Here is a 17,241-nt window from a genome sequence, read left to right on the forward strand (position 1 = left end):
ACACCAAGTCAGTCCCCCCCCCAGTGTCAGAATGTCCGCCGCAGTCCCGATACAAGTCGCTGATCGCCGCCATTACTAGTACAAAAAACAATCCCCGTATCTATCCCGCCATTTGTAGACGCGATAACTTTCACGTAAACCAATGAATTTACACAGATTGAATATTTAGCGAAGACACGGAGCAGAATACATTGCGGCCGAAATTTTACTTTTTACATTTTACTGGACGTGTTTAATAGCAAAAAGTCCAAAATATTTTTTTTTCCTCAAAATTGTTGGTCTTTTTTTGCTTATAGTGAAAAAATATAAAAACGCACAGGGGATCAAATACCAAGAAAGCTCAATTCCTGGGGAAAAAAAGGACATAAATTTAGTTGGGTGCGGCGTTGCACGACCGCGCAATTGTCAGTTAAAGTAACACAGCATTGTGACGCAAAAAATGGCCTGATCAGGAAGGGGGGGGGGGGTAAATCCTATGGAGGGGGGAGGGTAAATCCTTTGGAGGAGGGGGGGGAATCCTCTGGAGGATAAATCCTTTGGAGGGGGGGAAATCCTATGGAGGGGGGGGGGGTAAATCCTATGGAGGGGGGAGGGTACATCCTTTGGAGGGGGGGGAATCCTATGGTGGGGGGAAATCCTTTGGAGGGGGGTAAATCCTCTGGAGGGGGGAGGGTAAATCCTTTGAGGAAGGGTAAATCCAATGGAGGGGGGAGGGTAAATCCTTTGGAGGGGGGGAAATCCTCTGGAGGGGGGGGGGTAAATCCTTTGGGGGGGTAAATCCTATGGAGGGGGGTAAATCCTATGGAGGGGGGTAAATCCTTTGGGGGGGGGAGAATTTTCTGGAGGGTAAATCCTTTGAAGGGGGGAAATCCTATGGTGGGGGGGAAATCCTTTGGAGGGGGGTAAATCCTCTGGAGGGGGAGGGTAAATCCTTTGGGGGGGTAAATCCTCTGGAGGGGGGTAAATCCTATGGAGAGGGGTAAATCCTCTGGAGGGTAAATCCTTTGGAGGAGGGAAATCCTATGGTGGGGGGGAAATCCTTTGGAGGGGGGTAAATCCTCTGGAGGGGGAGGGTAAATCCTATGGAGGGGTGAGGGTAAATCCTTTGGAGGGGGGAAATCCTCTGGAGGGGGGGAAATCCTCTGGAGGGGGGAGGGGAAATCCTTTGGGGGGGGAATCCTCTGGAGGGGGGGAAATCCTATGGAGGGGGGTAAATCCTTTGGGGGGGGGAATCCTTTGGAGGGGGAGGGGTTAACAGCAAAATGCAGCATTTTTGCTACAATGGAGTCTAATGAGGAATCAGCTGAAGGGGGAGGTATTGCACTTTTGCCGCATTTTGTATTTTTATTCTGCGCAGCAAAAACTAAATTCCATTTAAAAAAAACAAAAAGCTGAACAAAACTAAAATCGCGGCAAAAATGCGTGTAGAAAAACGCAAAATGAACCGCGAAAAGCACATTGCATAGGTCTGAATGGAGCCTAAGATAGAATCCGATTAACTTCCCAGCATGTCTTTGTAGTGTGGGAGGAAACCGGAGTTCCCGGAGGAAACCCACGCAGGCACAGGGAGAACACGCAAACTCCAGGCAGGTGGTTGGGATTTGAACCAACGACCCCTAGTACTGCCAGGCGGAAGAGCTAACCATTTATCCGCTGTGCTGCCCCCGCCCCTACTGCTCCCCCCCCCCCCCGTAGCTGTGCTCGGGTCGACTTTAAATCGCGCGCAGAATGTGAAGTCAGACATTATTTGAGGACAAACACAGAAAAGTTTGCAGAACGTCTTTTTTTCCTGGATCCCGGCAGCAGAATTGAGCAGATTGTGTTCCCGGCACTTATCTGAGCCGACACACAACACCTTCATCTCCTCGCAGCATCGAATATCCGCGTTACTCTTTCATGACACCGAGAATAATTCACGAGGACAGACATCAAGGAGGAGGATAGATCTCGCCAGAGTCCCAGGAGGACCTGAAATCCGCATTTCAACATCTGGAAGTGGATTCTGTGCAGCGCTAAAGGGCGGTAAAAACGGCAAAGTCCTTGAAACGCAAACCGCGGAGACAGAAACGTCGGTTTTTGGAGGGTTTTTGTCCTACAGTCACTCATTTTATTACAATGGGCTTTGTTTTTTTTTGTTTTTTTTTTTGGGGGGGGGGGCAGGTGTTTGTTTATTCTTTTGTGTGTTTATTTGGGGGGAGGGGATTTTGTTGTTTTTGTTTTTTGTGTGTGCTTTTTTTTGTTGTTGTTGTTTTTGGGATTTTTTGGTGTGTTTTAGGCCTCTATCATCTATGTCCATATGTTCGTTTTTCATCTGTTTATTGATGAAAAACGTCCCCCCGTGTAATTCTATGGACTAGAGGATGTAAATGGATGATCGTCCGTTCGCATCCGTAACATCCGTTTTTTTGAAAGGAAGAAACCTCTATTTTTCTTCCGTGAAAAAGCCCGGAACGGAAGAAAAACGGATGCAAACGGATGAAAAAACAGATGAAAAAATGGATGTAAACTGATGAAAAACAGATGTAAATGGATGAAAAATGGATGAAAATCGGATGTAAATGGATGTAAACAGATGAAAAAACGGATGTAAATGGATGAAAAACGGATGTAAATGGATGTAAACATATGAAAAAACGGATGTAAATGGACGAAAAACAGATGTAAATGGATGAAAAACGGATGAAAATGGATGTAAACATATGAAAAAACGGATGTAAATGGATGAAAAACGGATGTAAATGGATGTAAACAGATGAAAAAACGGATGTAAATGGATGAAAAACGGATGTAAATGGATGTAAACATATGAAAAAACGGATGTAAATGGATGAAAAACAGATGTAAATGGATGAAAAACGGATGAAAATGGATGTAAACATATGAAAAAACGGATGTAAATGGATGAAAAACGGATGTAAATGGATGTAAACAGATGAAAAAAACGGATGTAATTGGATGAAAAAACGGATGTAAATGGATGTAAACATATGAAAAAACGGATGTAAATGGATGAAAAACAGATGTAAATGGATGAAAAACGGATGAAAATGGATGTAAACAGATGAAAAACGGATGTAAATGGATGTAAACAGATGAAAAAAGGGATGTAAATGGATGAAAAATGGATGTAAATGGATGTAAACATATGAAAAAACGGATGTAAATGGATGAAAAAACGGATGAAAAACGGATGAAAAACAGATGTAAATGGATGAAAAACAGATGAAAATGGATGTAAACGGTTGAAAAATGGATGTAAACGGATGAAAACCGGATGTAAGCTGATGAAAAACAAATGTAAATGGATGAAAAACGGATGTAAATGGATGTAAACAGATGAAAAAACTGATGTAAACAAATGAAAAACGGATGTAAACAGATGAAAAAATGGAAGCAAATGGATGAAAAAACGGATGTAAATGGATGAAAAAACTGATGAAAAAATGGATGTAAATGGATGTAAACAGATAAAAAAACAGATGTAAACGGATGAAAAACGGATGTAAATGGATGTAAACGGATAAAAAATGGATGCAACTGGATGAAAAATGGATGTAAATGGATGAAAAAACTGATGTAAATGGATGAAAACTGGGTGTAAATGGATGAAAATGGATATAAATGGAAGTAAACAGATGAAAAAATGGATGTAGATGGATGAAAAACGAGTGTAAATGGATGCAGCGGATGAAAACACTGATGTAAACGGATGAAAAACTGATCTAAATGGATGAAAAAGGATGTACCGATAAATGGATGTAAACGAATGAAAACACTGATGTAAACGGATGATAAACAACTGTAAACTGATCTGTTTTTTTCTTTGAAAAAATGTGACTGAACTGATGAAGAAAACGGAACTCCCGTGTGAAAGGACACTTAGATTTTTGTTTTGTTTTATGGTAAATTTTGTTGTGTGAGAATAATATCTGTTTGTCCCTCACATGTTTGGAGATATTTTCTGTAGACCGGCTCACTACATCTGCTGGAAGTTTATTCCCGGCATCAACTACTCTTTCAGTAAAATAATATTTTCTGAGGTTAATTTTGACCTTTCCTCTAGTCAGTTGGAGTTCCTGTCCCCGTGTTCTAGTTGGAGGTCCTGTCCCCGTGTTCTAGTTGGAGGTCCTGTCCCCGGGTTCTAGTTGGAGGTCCTGTCCCCGTGTTCTAGTTGGAGGTCCTGTCCCCGGGTTCTAGTTGGAGGTCCTGTCCCCGGGTTCTAGTTGGAGGTCCTGTCCCCGGGTTCTAGTTGGAGGTCCTGTCCCCGGGTTCTAGTTGGAGGTCCTGTCCCCGTGTTCTAGTTGGAGGTCCTGTCACCGTGTTCTAGTTGGAGGTCCTGTCCCCGTGTTCTAGTTGGAGGTCCTGTCCCCGTGTTCTAGTTTGAGGTCCTGTCGCCGGGTTCTAGTTGGAGGTCCTGTCCCCGTGTTCTAGTTGGAGGTCCTGTCCCCGTGTTCTAGTTGGAGGTCCTGTCCCCGTGTTCTAGTTGGAGGTCCTGTCCCCGTGTTCTAGTTGGAGGTCCTGTCCCCGTGTTCTAGTTGGAGGTCCTGTCCCCGTGTTCTAGTTGGAGGTCCTGTCTCCGTGTTCTAGTTGGAGGTCCTGTCCCCGTGTTCTAGTTGGAGGTCCTGTCCCCCGGTTCTAGTTGGAGGTCCTGTCCCCGTGTTCTAGTTGGAGGTCCTATCGCCGGGTTCTAGTTGGAGGTCCTGTCCCCCGGTTCTAGTTGGAGGTCCTGTCACCGTGTTGTAGTTGGAGGTCCAGTCCCCGTGTTCTAGTTGGAGGTCCTATCGCCGGGTTCTAGTTGGAGGTCCTGTCCCCGTGTTCTAGTTGGAGGTCCTGTCCCCGTGTTCTAGTTTGAGGTCCTATCGCCGGGTTCGAGTTGGAGGTCCTGTCCCCGTGTTCTAGTTGGAGGTCCTGTCCCCGTGTTCTAGTTGGAGGTCCTGTCCCCATGTTCTAGTTGGAGGTCCTGTCCCCGGGTTCTAGTTGGAGGTCCTGTCCCCGGGTTCTAGTTGGAGGTCCTGTCTCCGTGTTCTAGTTGGAGGTCCTGTCCCCGTGTTCTAGTTGGAGGTCCTGTCCCCGTGTTCTAGTTGGAGGTCCTGTCCCCGTGTTCTAGTTGGAGGTCCTGTTCCCGTGTTCTAGTTGGAGGTGTTGTCCCCGTGTTCTAGTTGGAGGTCCTGTCCCCGTGTTCTAGTTGGAGGTCCTGTCCCCGTGTTCTAGTTGGAGGTCCTGTCCCCGTGTTCTAGTTGGAGGTCCTGTCTCCGTGTTCTAGTTGGAGGTCCTGTCCCCGTGTTCTAGTTGGAGGTCCTGTCCCCCGGTTCTAGTTGGAGGTCCTGTCCCCGTGTTCTAGTTGGAGGTCCTATCGCCGGGTTCTAGTTGGAGGTCCTGTCCCCCGGTTCTAGTTGGAGGTCCTGTCACCGTGTTCTAGTTGGAGGTCCTGTCCCCGTGTTCTAGTTGGAGGTCCTGTCCCCGTGTTCTAGTTGGAGGTCCTGTCCCCGTGTTCTAGTTTGAGGTCCTATCGCCGGGTTCTAGTTGGAGGTCCTGTCCCCGTGTTCTAGTTGGAGGTCCTGTCCCCGTGTTCTAGTTGGAGGTCCTGTCCCCATGTCCTTGATTTTGGTTTCATGTTGAAAATCCTGCCCTCCTGAGCCTTATTCCCCCCCTGGATGTATGTAGAGGTCTCAGTCCCGTCTCCCCTTTCCCTTCTCTCCTCCAGACTGGACATGTTAAGTTCCTGAAGTTGCTCTTCATATGTTCTACCCTCCCCCCCCCCCCCCAGACCTTCCACCATTTGTGTTCCCCATCTCTGGAATCGTCCTATCAATATCTTTATGTAAGTGAGATCTCCAGAACTGGACCCAGTATTCTATATGAGGTCCAACTAGAGATCTATATAGAGGGATCAGGACCTCCTTCCTCCTGCCGGTGACCCCTCTAGTGATATAAAGATCTATATAGAGGAATCCGGACCTCCTTCCTCCTGCCGGTGACCCCTCTAGTGATAGGATCTATATAGAGGGATCAGGACCTCCTTCCTCCTGCCGGTGACCCCTCTAGTGATAGATCTATATAGAGGGATCAGGACCTCCTTCCTCCTGCCGGTGACCCCTCTAGTGATAGGATCTATATAGAAGAATCAGGACCTCCTTCCTCCTGCCGGTGACCCCTCTAGTGATAGGATCTATATAGAGGAATCAGGGACCTCCTTCCTCCTGCCGGGGACCCCTCTAGTGATAGGATCTATATAGAGGAATCAGGACCTCCTTCCTCCTGCCGGGGACCCCTCTAGTGATAGGATCTATATAGAAGAATCAGGACCTCCTTCCTCCTGCCGGTGACCCCTCTAGTGATAGGATCTATATAGAGGAATCAGGACCTCCTTCCTCCCGCCGGTGACCCCTCTAGTGATAGGATCTATATAGAGGAATCAGGACCTCCTTCCTCCTGCCGGTGACCCCTCTAGTGTTAGATCTATATAGAGGACTCAGGACCTCCTTCCTCCCGCCGGTGACCCCTCTAGTGATATAAAGATCTATATAGAGGAATCAGGACCTCCTTCCTCCTGCCGGTGACCCCTCTAGTGATAGGATCTATATAGAGGAATCAGGACCTCCTTCCTCCTGCCGGTGACCCCTCTAGTGATATAAAGATCTATATAGAGGAATCAGGACCTCCTTCCTCCTGCCGGTGACCCCTCTAGTGATAGGATCTATATAGAGGAATCAGGACCTCCTTCCTCCTGCCGGGGACCCCTCTAGTGATAGGATCTATATAGAAGAATCAGGACCTCCTTCCTCCTGCCGGTGACCCCTCTAGTGATAGGATCTATATAGAGGAATCAGGACCTCCTTCCTCCTGCCGGTGACCCCTCTAGTGTTAGATCTATATAGAGGAATCGGGACCTCCTTCCTCCTGCCGGTGACCCCCCTAGTGATAGGATCTATATAGAGGGATCAGGACCTCCTTCCTCCTGCCGGTGACCCCCCTAGTGATAGGATCTATATAGAGGAATCAGGACCTCCTTCCTCCTGCCGGTGACCCCCCTAGTGATAGGATCTATATAGAGGAATCGGGACCTCCTTCCTCCTGCCGGTGACCCCTCTAGTGATATAAAGATCTATATAGAGGAATCAGGACCTCCTTCCTCCTGCCGGTGACCTATGGACTGTACTTGTCACCGTTTGGTTTCTTGTGGTCCCTCTGGTTAGTGATGAGTCTACAGACTGTTCTAGTCTACCATTATTTGGGCTACAAGTGGCCCTCGTGGCCCTCCTTCGTGAGACTCCAGATTGCTTCATTCCATACGGCACTCAGAAGGACAGATAGATTGTGATACTTTGTAAAAGAGGAAAGTGTTCTCTGCTATTGTACTTCAGTGCTTCGGAGTATCCCAACCCCCCCCCCCCCCACACACACACACCCCCAACCCCCCCCCCCCCCACACACACACACCCCCCCCCCCAACCCCCCCCCCCCACCCCGCCCTGCTGCAAGTTCTACAAGCAAATATACTTTAAACAGTCATCCATCCATCTAGACAAGTGGTCTCCAAACTGCAGACCTGGGGCCGAGTGTGGCCCTTTGCTTGCCTTTATCAGATCCCTGAGGCATTATTCCTCCCACTGACACCAACAATGGGGTGCTATTAATCTCACTGACACCAATGATGGGGCACTATTCATCCTACTGACACCAATGATGGGGCACTATTCCTCCCACTGACACCAGTGATGGGGCACTATTCCTCCCACTGACACCAATGATGGGGCACTATTCCTCCCACTGACACCAGTGATGGGGCACAATTCCTCCCACTGACACCAGTGATGGGGCACTATTCCTCCCACTGACACCAATGATGGGGCACTATTCCTCCCACTGACACCAATGATGGGGGACTATTCCTCCCACTGACACCAATGATGGGACACTATTCCTCCCACTGACACCAATGATGGGGCACTATTCCTCCCACTGACACCAGTGATGGGGCACAATTCCTCCCACTGACACCAGTGATGGGGCACTATTCCTCCCACTGACACCAATGATGGGCACTATTCCTCCCACTGACACCAATGATGGGGGACTATTCCTCCCACTGACACCAATGATGGGGCACTATTCCTCCTCCTGACACCAATGATGGGACACTATTCCTCCCACTGACACCAATGATGGGACACTATTCCTCCCACTGACACCAATGATGGGACACTATTCCTCCCACTGACACCAATGATGGGACACTATTCCTCCCACTGACACCAATGATGGGGCACTATTCCTCCCACTGACACCAATGATGGGACTCTATTCTTCCCACTGACACCAACGATGGGGCACTATTCCTCCCACTGACACCAGTGTTGGGGCACTATTCCTCCCACTGACACCAGTGTTGGGGCACTATTCCTCCCACTGACACCAGTGTTGGGGCACTATTCCTCCCACTGACACCAATGATTGGGCACTATTCCTCCCACTGATACCAATGATGGGACACTATTCCTCCCACTGACACCAATGATGGGGCACTATTCCTCCCACTGATACCAATGATGGGGCACTATTCCTCCCACTGACACCAATGATGGGACACTATTCCTCCCACTGACACCAATGATGGGGCACTATTCCTCCCACTGACACCAGTGATGGGACACTATTCCTCCCACTGACACCAATGATGGGGCACTATTCCTCCCACTGACACCAATGATGGGGGACTATTCCTCCCACTGACACCAATGATGGGACACTATTCCTCCCACTGACACCAATGATGGGGCACTATTCCTCCCACTGACACCAAGGATGGGACACTATTCCTCCCACTGACACCAATGATGGGGCACTATTCCTCCCACTGACACCAATGATGGGGCACTATTCCTCCCACTGACACCAATGATGGGGCACTATTCCTCCCACTGACACCAATGATGGGGCACTATTCCTCCCACTGACACCAATGATGGGGCACTATTCCTCCCACTGACACCAATGATGGGGCACTATTCCTCCCACTGACACCAATGATGGGGCACTATTCCTCCCACTGACACCAATGATGGGGCACTATTCCTCCTACTGACACCAATGATGGGGCACTATTCCTCCCACTGACACCAATGATGGGGCACTATTCCTCCCACTGACACCAGAAATGGGGCACTATTCCTCCCACTGACACCAATGATGGGGCACTATTCATCCCACTGACACCAATGATGGGACACTATTCCTCCCACTGACACCAGAAATGGGGCACTATTCCTCCCACTGACACCAATGATGGGGCACTATTCATCCCACTGACACCAATGATGGGGCACTATTCCTCCCACTGACACCAATGATGGGGCACTATTCCTCCCACTGACACCAATGATGGGGCACTATTCCTCCCACTGACACCAAAGACCATTGTGTACTCCAACTGGGCACAGCCTGACCCTCCTAAAATCGGAAGGACAGTATACTGGCTCTTTGGGAAGTTTGGAGCCCCCTGTCCTGGACTGTTGCTGTGTGTGGCTGCCTCTCCACTGTGCTGGTAAAGAACCAGGTAAACTCAGCGGCTCTCATGGGGGTAGTGCACATTCCTCTGATTGGACGTCCTCCTCAGAGTCGGGGCTATGATATCCTCCAATAACATGGCACCTTCCTCACAGAGCCATGGAATGGACGACAAATGGACGCTCCGCCCCACTTCTATGTATTGGTTCTGTCTTGCATTATATTGCACAAGGTTATCATTTGTTTTCTGTGCTGCCACCTAGCGGTGTTTTTGGGCCCCTGCAACCTGTTTACATTTTGTATCTTCCTCTGTCCTCCCCTCCTGTTTTAGTGCTAGTTGGTTTAGTTGTAGCTAGACCCTCCGAGTTAGTGATAAACAGAGACCGGGCTTAGGAAAGCCAATCAAAAGACTGGAAAACCGTCCTCTGTACTGCAAATATCTGAAGTAAAATTGTGTGGGGCTCAGCGCCTGTGTCTTACTGAAGAGTAAAGCTGCCTGTGGATGGTGCTAAGTCAGCAGGTGACCACATTGTCTGGATAGACTGGTCCTAAGTTCTAATGTCAATGCATAAAGCGGCATTTGAAGAGGAACAGAGGACTGTGACCGAACATCAGCTACAAGTGCGGACCCCGCATTCACTATATCCGCTCTCCCCGGACCCCGCATTCACTATATCCGCTCTCCCCGGACCCCGCATTCACTATATCCGCTCTCCCCGGACCCCGCATTCACTGTATCCGCTCTCCCTGGACCCCCCATTCACTATATCCGCTCTCCCTGGACCCCGCATTCACTATATCCGCTCTCCCCGGACCCCGCATTCACTATATCCGCTCTCCCCGGACCCCACATTCCCTATATCCGCTCTCCCCGGACCCCGCATTCACTATATCCGGTCTCCCTGGACCCCGCATTCACTATATCCGTTCTCCCCGGACCCCTCATTCCCTATATATGCCCCCCCGGACCCCGCATTCACTATATCCGCTCTCCCCGGACCCCGCATTCACTATATCCGCTCTCCCCGGACCCCGCATTCACTATATCCGCTCTCCCCGGACCCCGCATTCACTATATCCGCTCTCCTACAGTACACAGAACATGGAAATGCAATTATTTTAAAATGAACGGCTAAATCCCTTCTCTCATCAGCAATATATAGCAGTCTTGTGACTTCTGTCAGTGTCCAGCAGAGCACTGGTTAAAGCTTGTAGGAGTTTTCTTTATGTTCTAGGAGGATGCAGAACCCCTGACCTGTCTGGACAGCGCTGATTGGTCCTGTGCTTGTCACACCCACTCTCCCGAAGAAAAAAAAAACTCTAGCAATACACACCAAACTGAGCATGTGCAGACTTACCCCCAAGGCTCTGTACTATCAGTAGATGGATTGGGGATAGTAGAAGAAGGGGAGGATCAGAGAAGACAGGATAAAACAGCCTTTGTACACAATGAGGAGGATTAACCCTTTAGGTTCCACAGTGAGTATACCCAGCATGCTTTGCTGCATCTACAGACTGATGTCACTGTTGGGGGTTTATTAACACTTTAAGTTTCCGATCAAAAATGCTTTAAATCTGAACTCCAGGCGATAGCAGAGACATGAATGACCAAAGCTCAGGATTCCTAACCCCCTCCTGCCACCGCCTCTTGGCCCTTTAAGAGGGATTAAATGCCGGGAGGCGGGCATTCCGATCATGTGACCATTCTGATTGGCCGTTGCAGCGATCACGTGGTTGGAAAGGGGGGCAAATCTGGAGTGGGAGGTGTCCAGTACCCATCAGTCCCTGTTCTGGGAGTGAGCTCTCAGCACACTAATACATTTACATAGAGACGCATATATGCGGCCACCCGGCGTTAAGGCCCGCCCACCGCCACCGCGAGGACACATATGCGGCCACCCGGCGTTAAGGCCCGCCCACCGCCACCGCGAGGACACATATGCGGCCGCCCGGCGTTAAGGCCCGCCATCGTGAGGCCACGTAAAAGGGGCCACCCGGCGTTAAGGCCCGCCCACCGCCACCGCGAGGACACATATGCGGCCACTCGGCATTAAGGCCCGCCATCGTGAGGCCACGTAAAAGGGGCCACCCGGCGTTAAGGCCCGCCCACTGCCACCGCGAGGACACATATGCGGCCACTCGGCATTAAGGCCCGCCATCGTGAGGCCACGTAAAAAGGGGCCACCCGGCGTTAAGGCCCGCCCACCGCCACCGCGAGGACACATATATGCGTGGGAAGTGGTTGGATACATCAATAATTGTATTTAATTTTTGAATGCAATGAAAGGAGGGGGGAGGGAAAGAGAAGCAGCAAGAGAAGGAGCCAATCAGTGCAAGGAGAATGCTGATAGGGGGAGAGAGAAAGCGGCAGAGAGATAAGCTCATTCGTCTTCTGCTTCTCCTTCCCTGTCCAGTCACAGGCTGGGGGAGGAAGACCTGTAGGTGTTACTGAACTGTGGCAGAGAAAAGTCAAGTCTCCTATCCTGACAGACCTGGCTGTGCTGTGTGGCAGAGCTGTGTAAATCGCAAGACTGGATGGACAGAAATACAAACTCTTTGGCAGTTAAAACAGTTTCCTGACTCAAAGTTGCACTGTAAGGATATGGAGACATCCCAACAGCAGCACACCATGCCAAGTAGTAGCAGCCTCAGCTCGCTCTGCCTAAGCCAATCATGATTAAGCCCTGTGGGACGAAACGCGTTGGGACGTGGCTTAGATGGAGCGAGCTGAGGCTGCTACTACTTGGTATAGTGTGCTGCTATTGCAATGTCTGTATATCCTTACAGTTCTCATGTATGAAGCTTTGGATCTCCGCTCAGTCTCCCATCATCCTTTTTGGCAGATTGCGCTGTAGGGTGCGGCCTGGAAATGCGTTTGTCCTGACTCAAAGGTGCAATGTAAGGATATAAATACATTCCAATACCGGCACACCATGCCAAGTAGTAGCCGCCTCAGCTCACTCTGTCTAAGCCAATAACAATTAAGCCCCAGGGGTGGGACGAAACGCGTTGAGGGTGGGTGAAACACGTTGGTGGCATGGCTTAGATGGAGCAAGCTGAGGCTGCCACTACTTGGTATCCCTGCTCAGGCTCCCATCATCCTTTTTGGCAGATTCTGCTGTAGGGTGCGGCCTGGAAATGCGTTTGTCCTGACTCAAAGGTGCAATGTAAGGATATGGAGACATTCCAATAGCTGCACACCATGCCAAGTAGTAGCAGCCTCTTCTCATTCTGTCTAAGCCAATCATGATTAAGCCCAAAGGGTGGGACGAAACGCGTTGAGGGTGGGTGAAACGCATCGTGGCATGGCTTAGATGGAGCAATCTGAGGCTGCTACTACTTGGTATGGTGTGCAGCTATTGCAATGTCTCCATACCCTTGCAGTTCTCATGTATGCAGCTTTGGCTCCCCACTCAGGATCCCATCATCCTTTTTGGCGGATTTCGCTCTAGGGTGGAAATGCATTTGTCCTGACTCAAAGGTGCAATGTAAGGATATGGAGACATCCCAACAGCCACACACCATGCCTAGTAGTAGCCGCCTCAGCGAATCATAATTAAGCCCTGGTGGGTGGGACGAAACGCGTTGAGGGTGGGTGAAACGCGTTGGTGGCACAACTTCGACAGAGCGAGCTGAGGCTGCCACATCCTTTTCAGCGGATTCCGCTGTAGGGTGTGGCTTGTAAATGCGTTTGTCCTGACTCAAAGGTGCAATGTAAGGATATGGGGACATCCCAACAGCCGCACACCATGCCAAGTAGTAGCAACCTCAGGTCACTCTGTCTAAGCCAATCATGATTAAGCCCTGGGGGGATGAAACGCGTTGAGGGTGGGTAAAACGCGTTGGTGGCACAACTTCGACAGAGCGAGCTGAGGCTGCTACATCCTTTTCAGCGGATACCGCTGTAGGGTGTGGCCTGGAAATGCGTTTGTCCTGACTCAAAGGTGCAATGTAAGGATATGGGGACATCCCAACAGCCGCACACCATGCCTAGTAGCCTAGTAGTAGCAGCCTCAGCTAGCTCTGTCTAAGCCAATCATGATTAAGCCCTGGGGGGACGAAATGCGTTGAGGGTGGGCAAAACGCGTTGGTGGCACAGCTTAGACAGAACGAGCTGAGGCTGCCACATCCTTTTCAGCAGATTCCGCTGTAGGGCACGGCCTGGAAATGCGTTTGTCCTGACTCAAAGGTGCAATGTAAGGATATGGAGACATCCCAATAGCCGCACACCATGCCAAGTAGTAGCAGCCTCAGGTCACTCTGCCTAAGCCAATCATGATTAAGCCCTGGGGGGACGAAACGCATTGAGGGTGGGTAAAACGCGTTGGTGTCACAGCTTAGACATTGCGAGCTGAGGCTGCTACTACTTGTCTGCTCCATGGTCTGGCACGGACCGCGGCTATCGGAATGCCTCCAAATCCTTACAGTTCTCGCGTACTTATTTTTTTTTTTTTCAACTTTTAAAAGGCGATTTTACATTTGAAATGGAAGGGCACAATGAAGAGCCCTCCTCGATTTGCACCCTACCTGAGGTTTCGTTGGGTATCCTTGGTGATTTAGCATCCTTCCCATTCCCAGGGTACGGCTCGGTTGTGCTAATCCTTCGAGGTGTTTTTTTGCTCTGATGTACCGCGGGGTTCTGCGACGTCACGTCTTTAGACCGCATGGTGGTGGAGCCGGTGGTGGACGTGGTGGTCCCCACCAGCGTGGCCCTGGCCTGCGTGGTCGAGGTCCTCTCGTAAATCCCAGGGATTGTGCTGGACTCCACGTAGTCATCGTCCCCGGTCGGCCCCCATAAAATAAACTCCGAGACGGTGGTGGGCTGACTGTCAAGGTCCAAGAAAGGCCTTAGGTTATTCCAACTTCTTCTTTGGAGCTGCCTCTTACCCCTCCTCAAACGAGGGACCTGAAGCGAGTCTCTGAGTCCTCGCCTGGAAGGAAGCGTCTTTGCACCCGCGCAGGACTGTAATGGCACATGTCTAGAAAAGCGGCTGTCCAAGTCCTTACGGTACAAATGTAAAAGCTGCGACCCCGGGGGACCGCCGGCCTGCTGCAAGTTTGTAAACGGGCTCCAAAAGTACCTGCGACTTCTCGGCTTCGGCCTCCCCTTGGGGTTCCATGGCGCCGTGTGTTGTATCCGACGTTCCGGCGAAGGTCTCTGGAGGTATCTGTACGCCGTGCTCGGGGACCCCGACTCACAAATGATAAAATCCATGGCTAGTTGAAAAATGGCTATCAGTATCCAAGCATGGCTTCCTATCGGAGGGCCTGATCTGCGGAAAGACACGGACAAGGATTTAGGAGACGCAAAAAAAAAAACATTTGTATTTTGTAACATTTCAGGATTCTTTACATTGATACATCATTTAATGTATTGCAGCTTACCAATCCAGCAAAAGTGGCAGTTAGAGGGTTGGATACAAGACATGGGGTATCTAAACTCAAAAGCAACAATGTAATATATAGCAGCTTACCAATCGCCCAAAAGTGGCAGTTAGAGGGCTGGGTACAAGACATGGGGTATCTAAACTCAAAAGCATCAATGTAATATATAGCAGCTTACCAATCCCCCAAAAGTGGCAGTTAGAGGGTTGGGCACAAGACCAGGGGTATCTAAACTCAAAAGCAACAATGTAATGTATTATAGCTTACCAATCCAGCAAAAGTGGCAGTTAGAAGGTTGGGCACAAGACCAGGAGTATCTAAACTCAAAAGCATCAATGTAATATATAGCAGCTTACCAATCCCCCAAAAGTGGCAGTTAGATGGTTGGGCACAAGACCCAAAAAAAAAGAGTGATTTCTATATTGTAACATTTCAGGATTCTTTACATTGCTACATCATTTAATGTATTGCAGCTTACCAATCCAGCAAAAGTGGCAGTTAGAGGGCTGGGTACAAGACATGGGATATCTCAACTCAAAAGCAACAATGTAATATATAGCAGCTTACCAATCCCCCAAAAGTGGCAGTTAGAGGGTTGGGCACAAGACTAGGGGTATCTAAATTTAAAAGCAACAATGTAATGTTTTATAGCTTACCCATCCAGCAAAAGTGGCAGTTAGAGGGTTGGGCACAAGACCAGGGGTATCTAAACTCAAAAGCATCAATGTAATATATAGGCAGCCTACCAATCCCCCTAAAGTGGCAGTTACAGAATTGGTAGAAGACCAGGGGTATCTAAACTCAAAAGCAACAATGTAATATATAGCAGCTTACCAATCCCCCAAAAGTGGCAGTTAGATGGTTGGGCACAAGATCCCCCCCCCAAAAAAAAGCGATTTCTATTTTGTAACATTTCAGGATTCTTTACATTGCTACATCATTTAATGTATTGCAGCTTACCAATCCAGCAAAAGTGTCAGTTAGAGGGTTGGGCACAAGACCAGGGGTATCTAAACTCAAAAATGACAATGTAATATATATAGCAGCCAACCAATCCCCCAAAAGTGGCAGTTACAGAATTGGCAGAAGACCAGGGGTATCTCAACTCAAAAACAACAATGTAATGTATTGCAGCTTACCAATCCAGCAAAAATGGCAGTTAGAGGGTTGGGCACAAGACCAGAGGTATCTAAACTCAAAAGCAACAATGTAATATATTGCAGTTCATCAATCACTCAAAAGTGGTAGTTAGAAGGTTGGTACAAGACCAGGGGTATCTAAACTCAAAAGCGGCAAATTAATAAATTGCATCTAACCAATCCCCCAAAAGTAGCAGTTAGAGGGAGGAGCACAAGACCAGGGGTATCTAAACTCAAAAGCGACAATGTAATATATAGCAGCTTACCAATCTAGCAAAAATGGCAGTTAGAGGGTTGGTCACAAGACCAGGGGTATCTAAACTCAAAAGTGACAATTTAATATATTGCAGCTTACCAATCCTTCAAAAGTGGCAGTTAGAGGGTTGGGACAAGACCAGGGGTATCTAAACTCAAAAGTGACAATGTAATAAATTGTATCTTACCAATCCCCTAAAACTGGCAGTTAGAGGGTTGGTCACAAGACCAGGGGTATCTAAACTCAAAAGTGACAATTTAATATATTGCAGCTTACCAATCCTTCAAAAGTGGCAGTTAGAGGGTTGGGACAAGACCAGGGGTATCTCAACTCAAAAATGACAATGTAATATATTGCAATGTATCAATCCCTCAAAAGTGGCAGTTAGAGGGTTGGGACAAGACCAGGGGTATCTCAACTCAAAAATGACAATGTAATATATTGCAATGTATCAATCCCTCAAAAGTGGCAGTTAGAGGGTTGGGCACAAGACCGGAGGTATCTAAACTAAAAAACAACAATGCAGTATATAGCAGTTTACCAATCCCTCAAAAGTGGCAGTTAGAGGGTTGGGCACAAGGGGTATCTAAGCTCAAAAACGACAATGTAATATATAGCAGCTTACCAATCCTTCTACCTGAGATCAGCAAACCTGAAGAAAGGGACTTCGGTGTAAAAAAAAATGAATTCTAATTTTAAACAATAGCTAAAAAGCACAAAAAGCACAAAAAGCACAAAAAGCACGACATGTTTCAGGTCATAAAGAAGAAGGAAACGCTAACCGTGACACAAAGGTGTCCTCCAACTGGGACTAACTTCCAGCCAATAAGAGCCCTTCGGATTCCTGCTGTCTAAAGTCTAACAGTCGCATTCGATTCCCATCAGACAAAAGAACATTCAGTGATTGCCAATCGTCCCTGGCTGTCCCTGGCTGTCCCTGGCTGTCCCTGGCTG

General features: G+C 48.6%; 1 protein-coding gene across 1 annotated transcript in view; it reads right to left on the reverse strand.

Moving 5' to 3' along the window:
- The window catches only part of AJAP1 (adherens junctions associated protein 1), a gene marked incomplete at its 3' end in the record, with an annotated part of 158,064 nt that overhangs the window by 66,999 nt on the left and 73,824 nt on the right, over nucleotides 1–17,241 (reverse strand). Inside the window, exon 2 of the mRNA XM_089664103.1 lies at nucleotides 14,035–14,780. Within this exon, the coding sequence (XP_089520229.1) occupies nucleotides 14,035–14,780 (746 nt within the window). The remainder of the gene's footprint in view (nucleotides 1–14,034; nucleotides 14,781–17,241) is intronic.

This window comes from Staurois parvus, unplaced genomic scaffold (assembly GCF_062004578.1).
Source record: "Staurois parvus isolate SC_StPar_1 unplaced genomic scaffold, SC_StPar_1.0 ptg001836l, whole genome shotgun sequence".
Classification (NCBI taxonomy): domain Eukaryota; kingdom Metazoa; phylum Chordata; class Amphibia; order Anura; family Ranidae; genus Staurois; species Staurois parvus.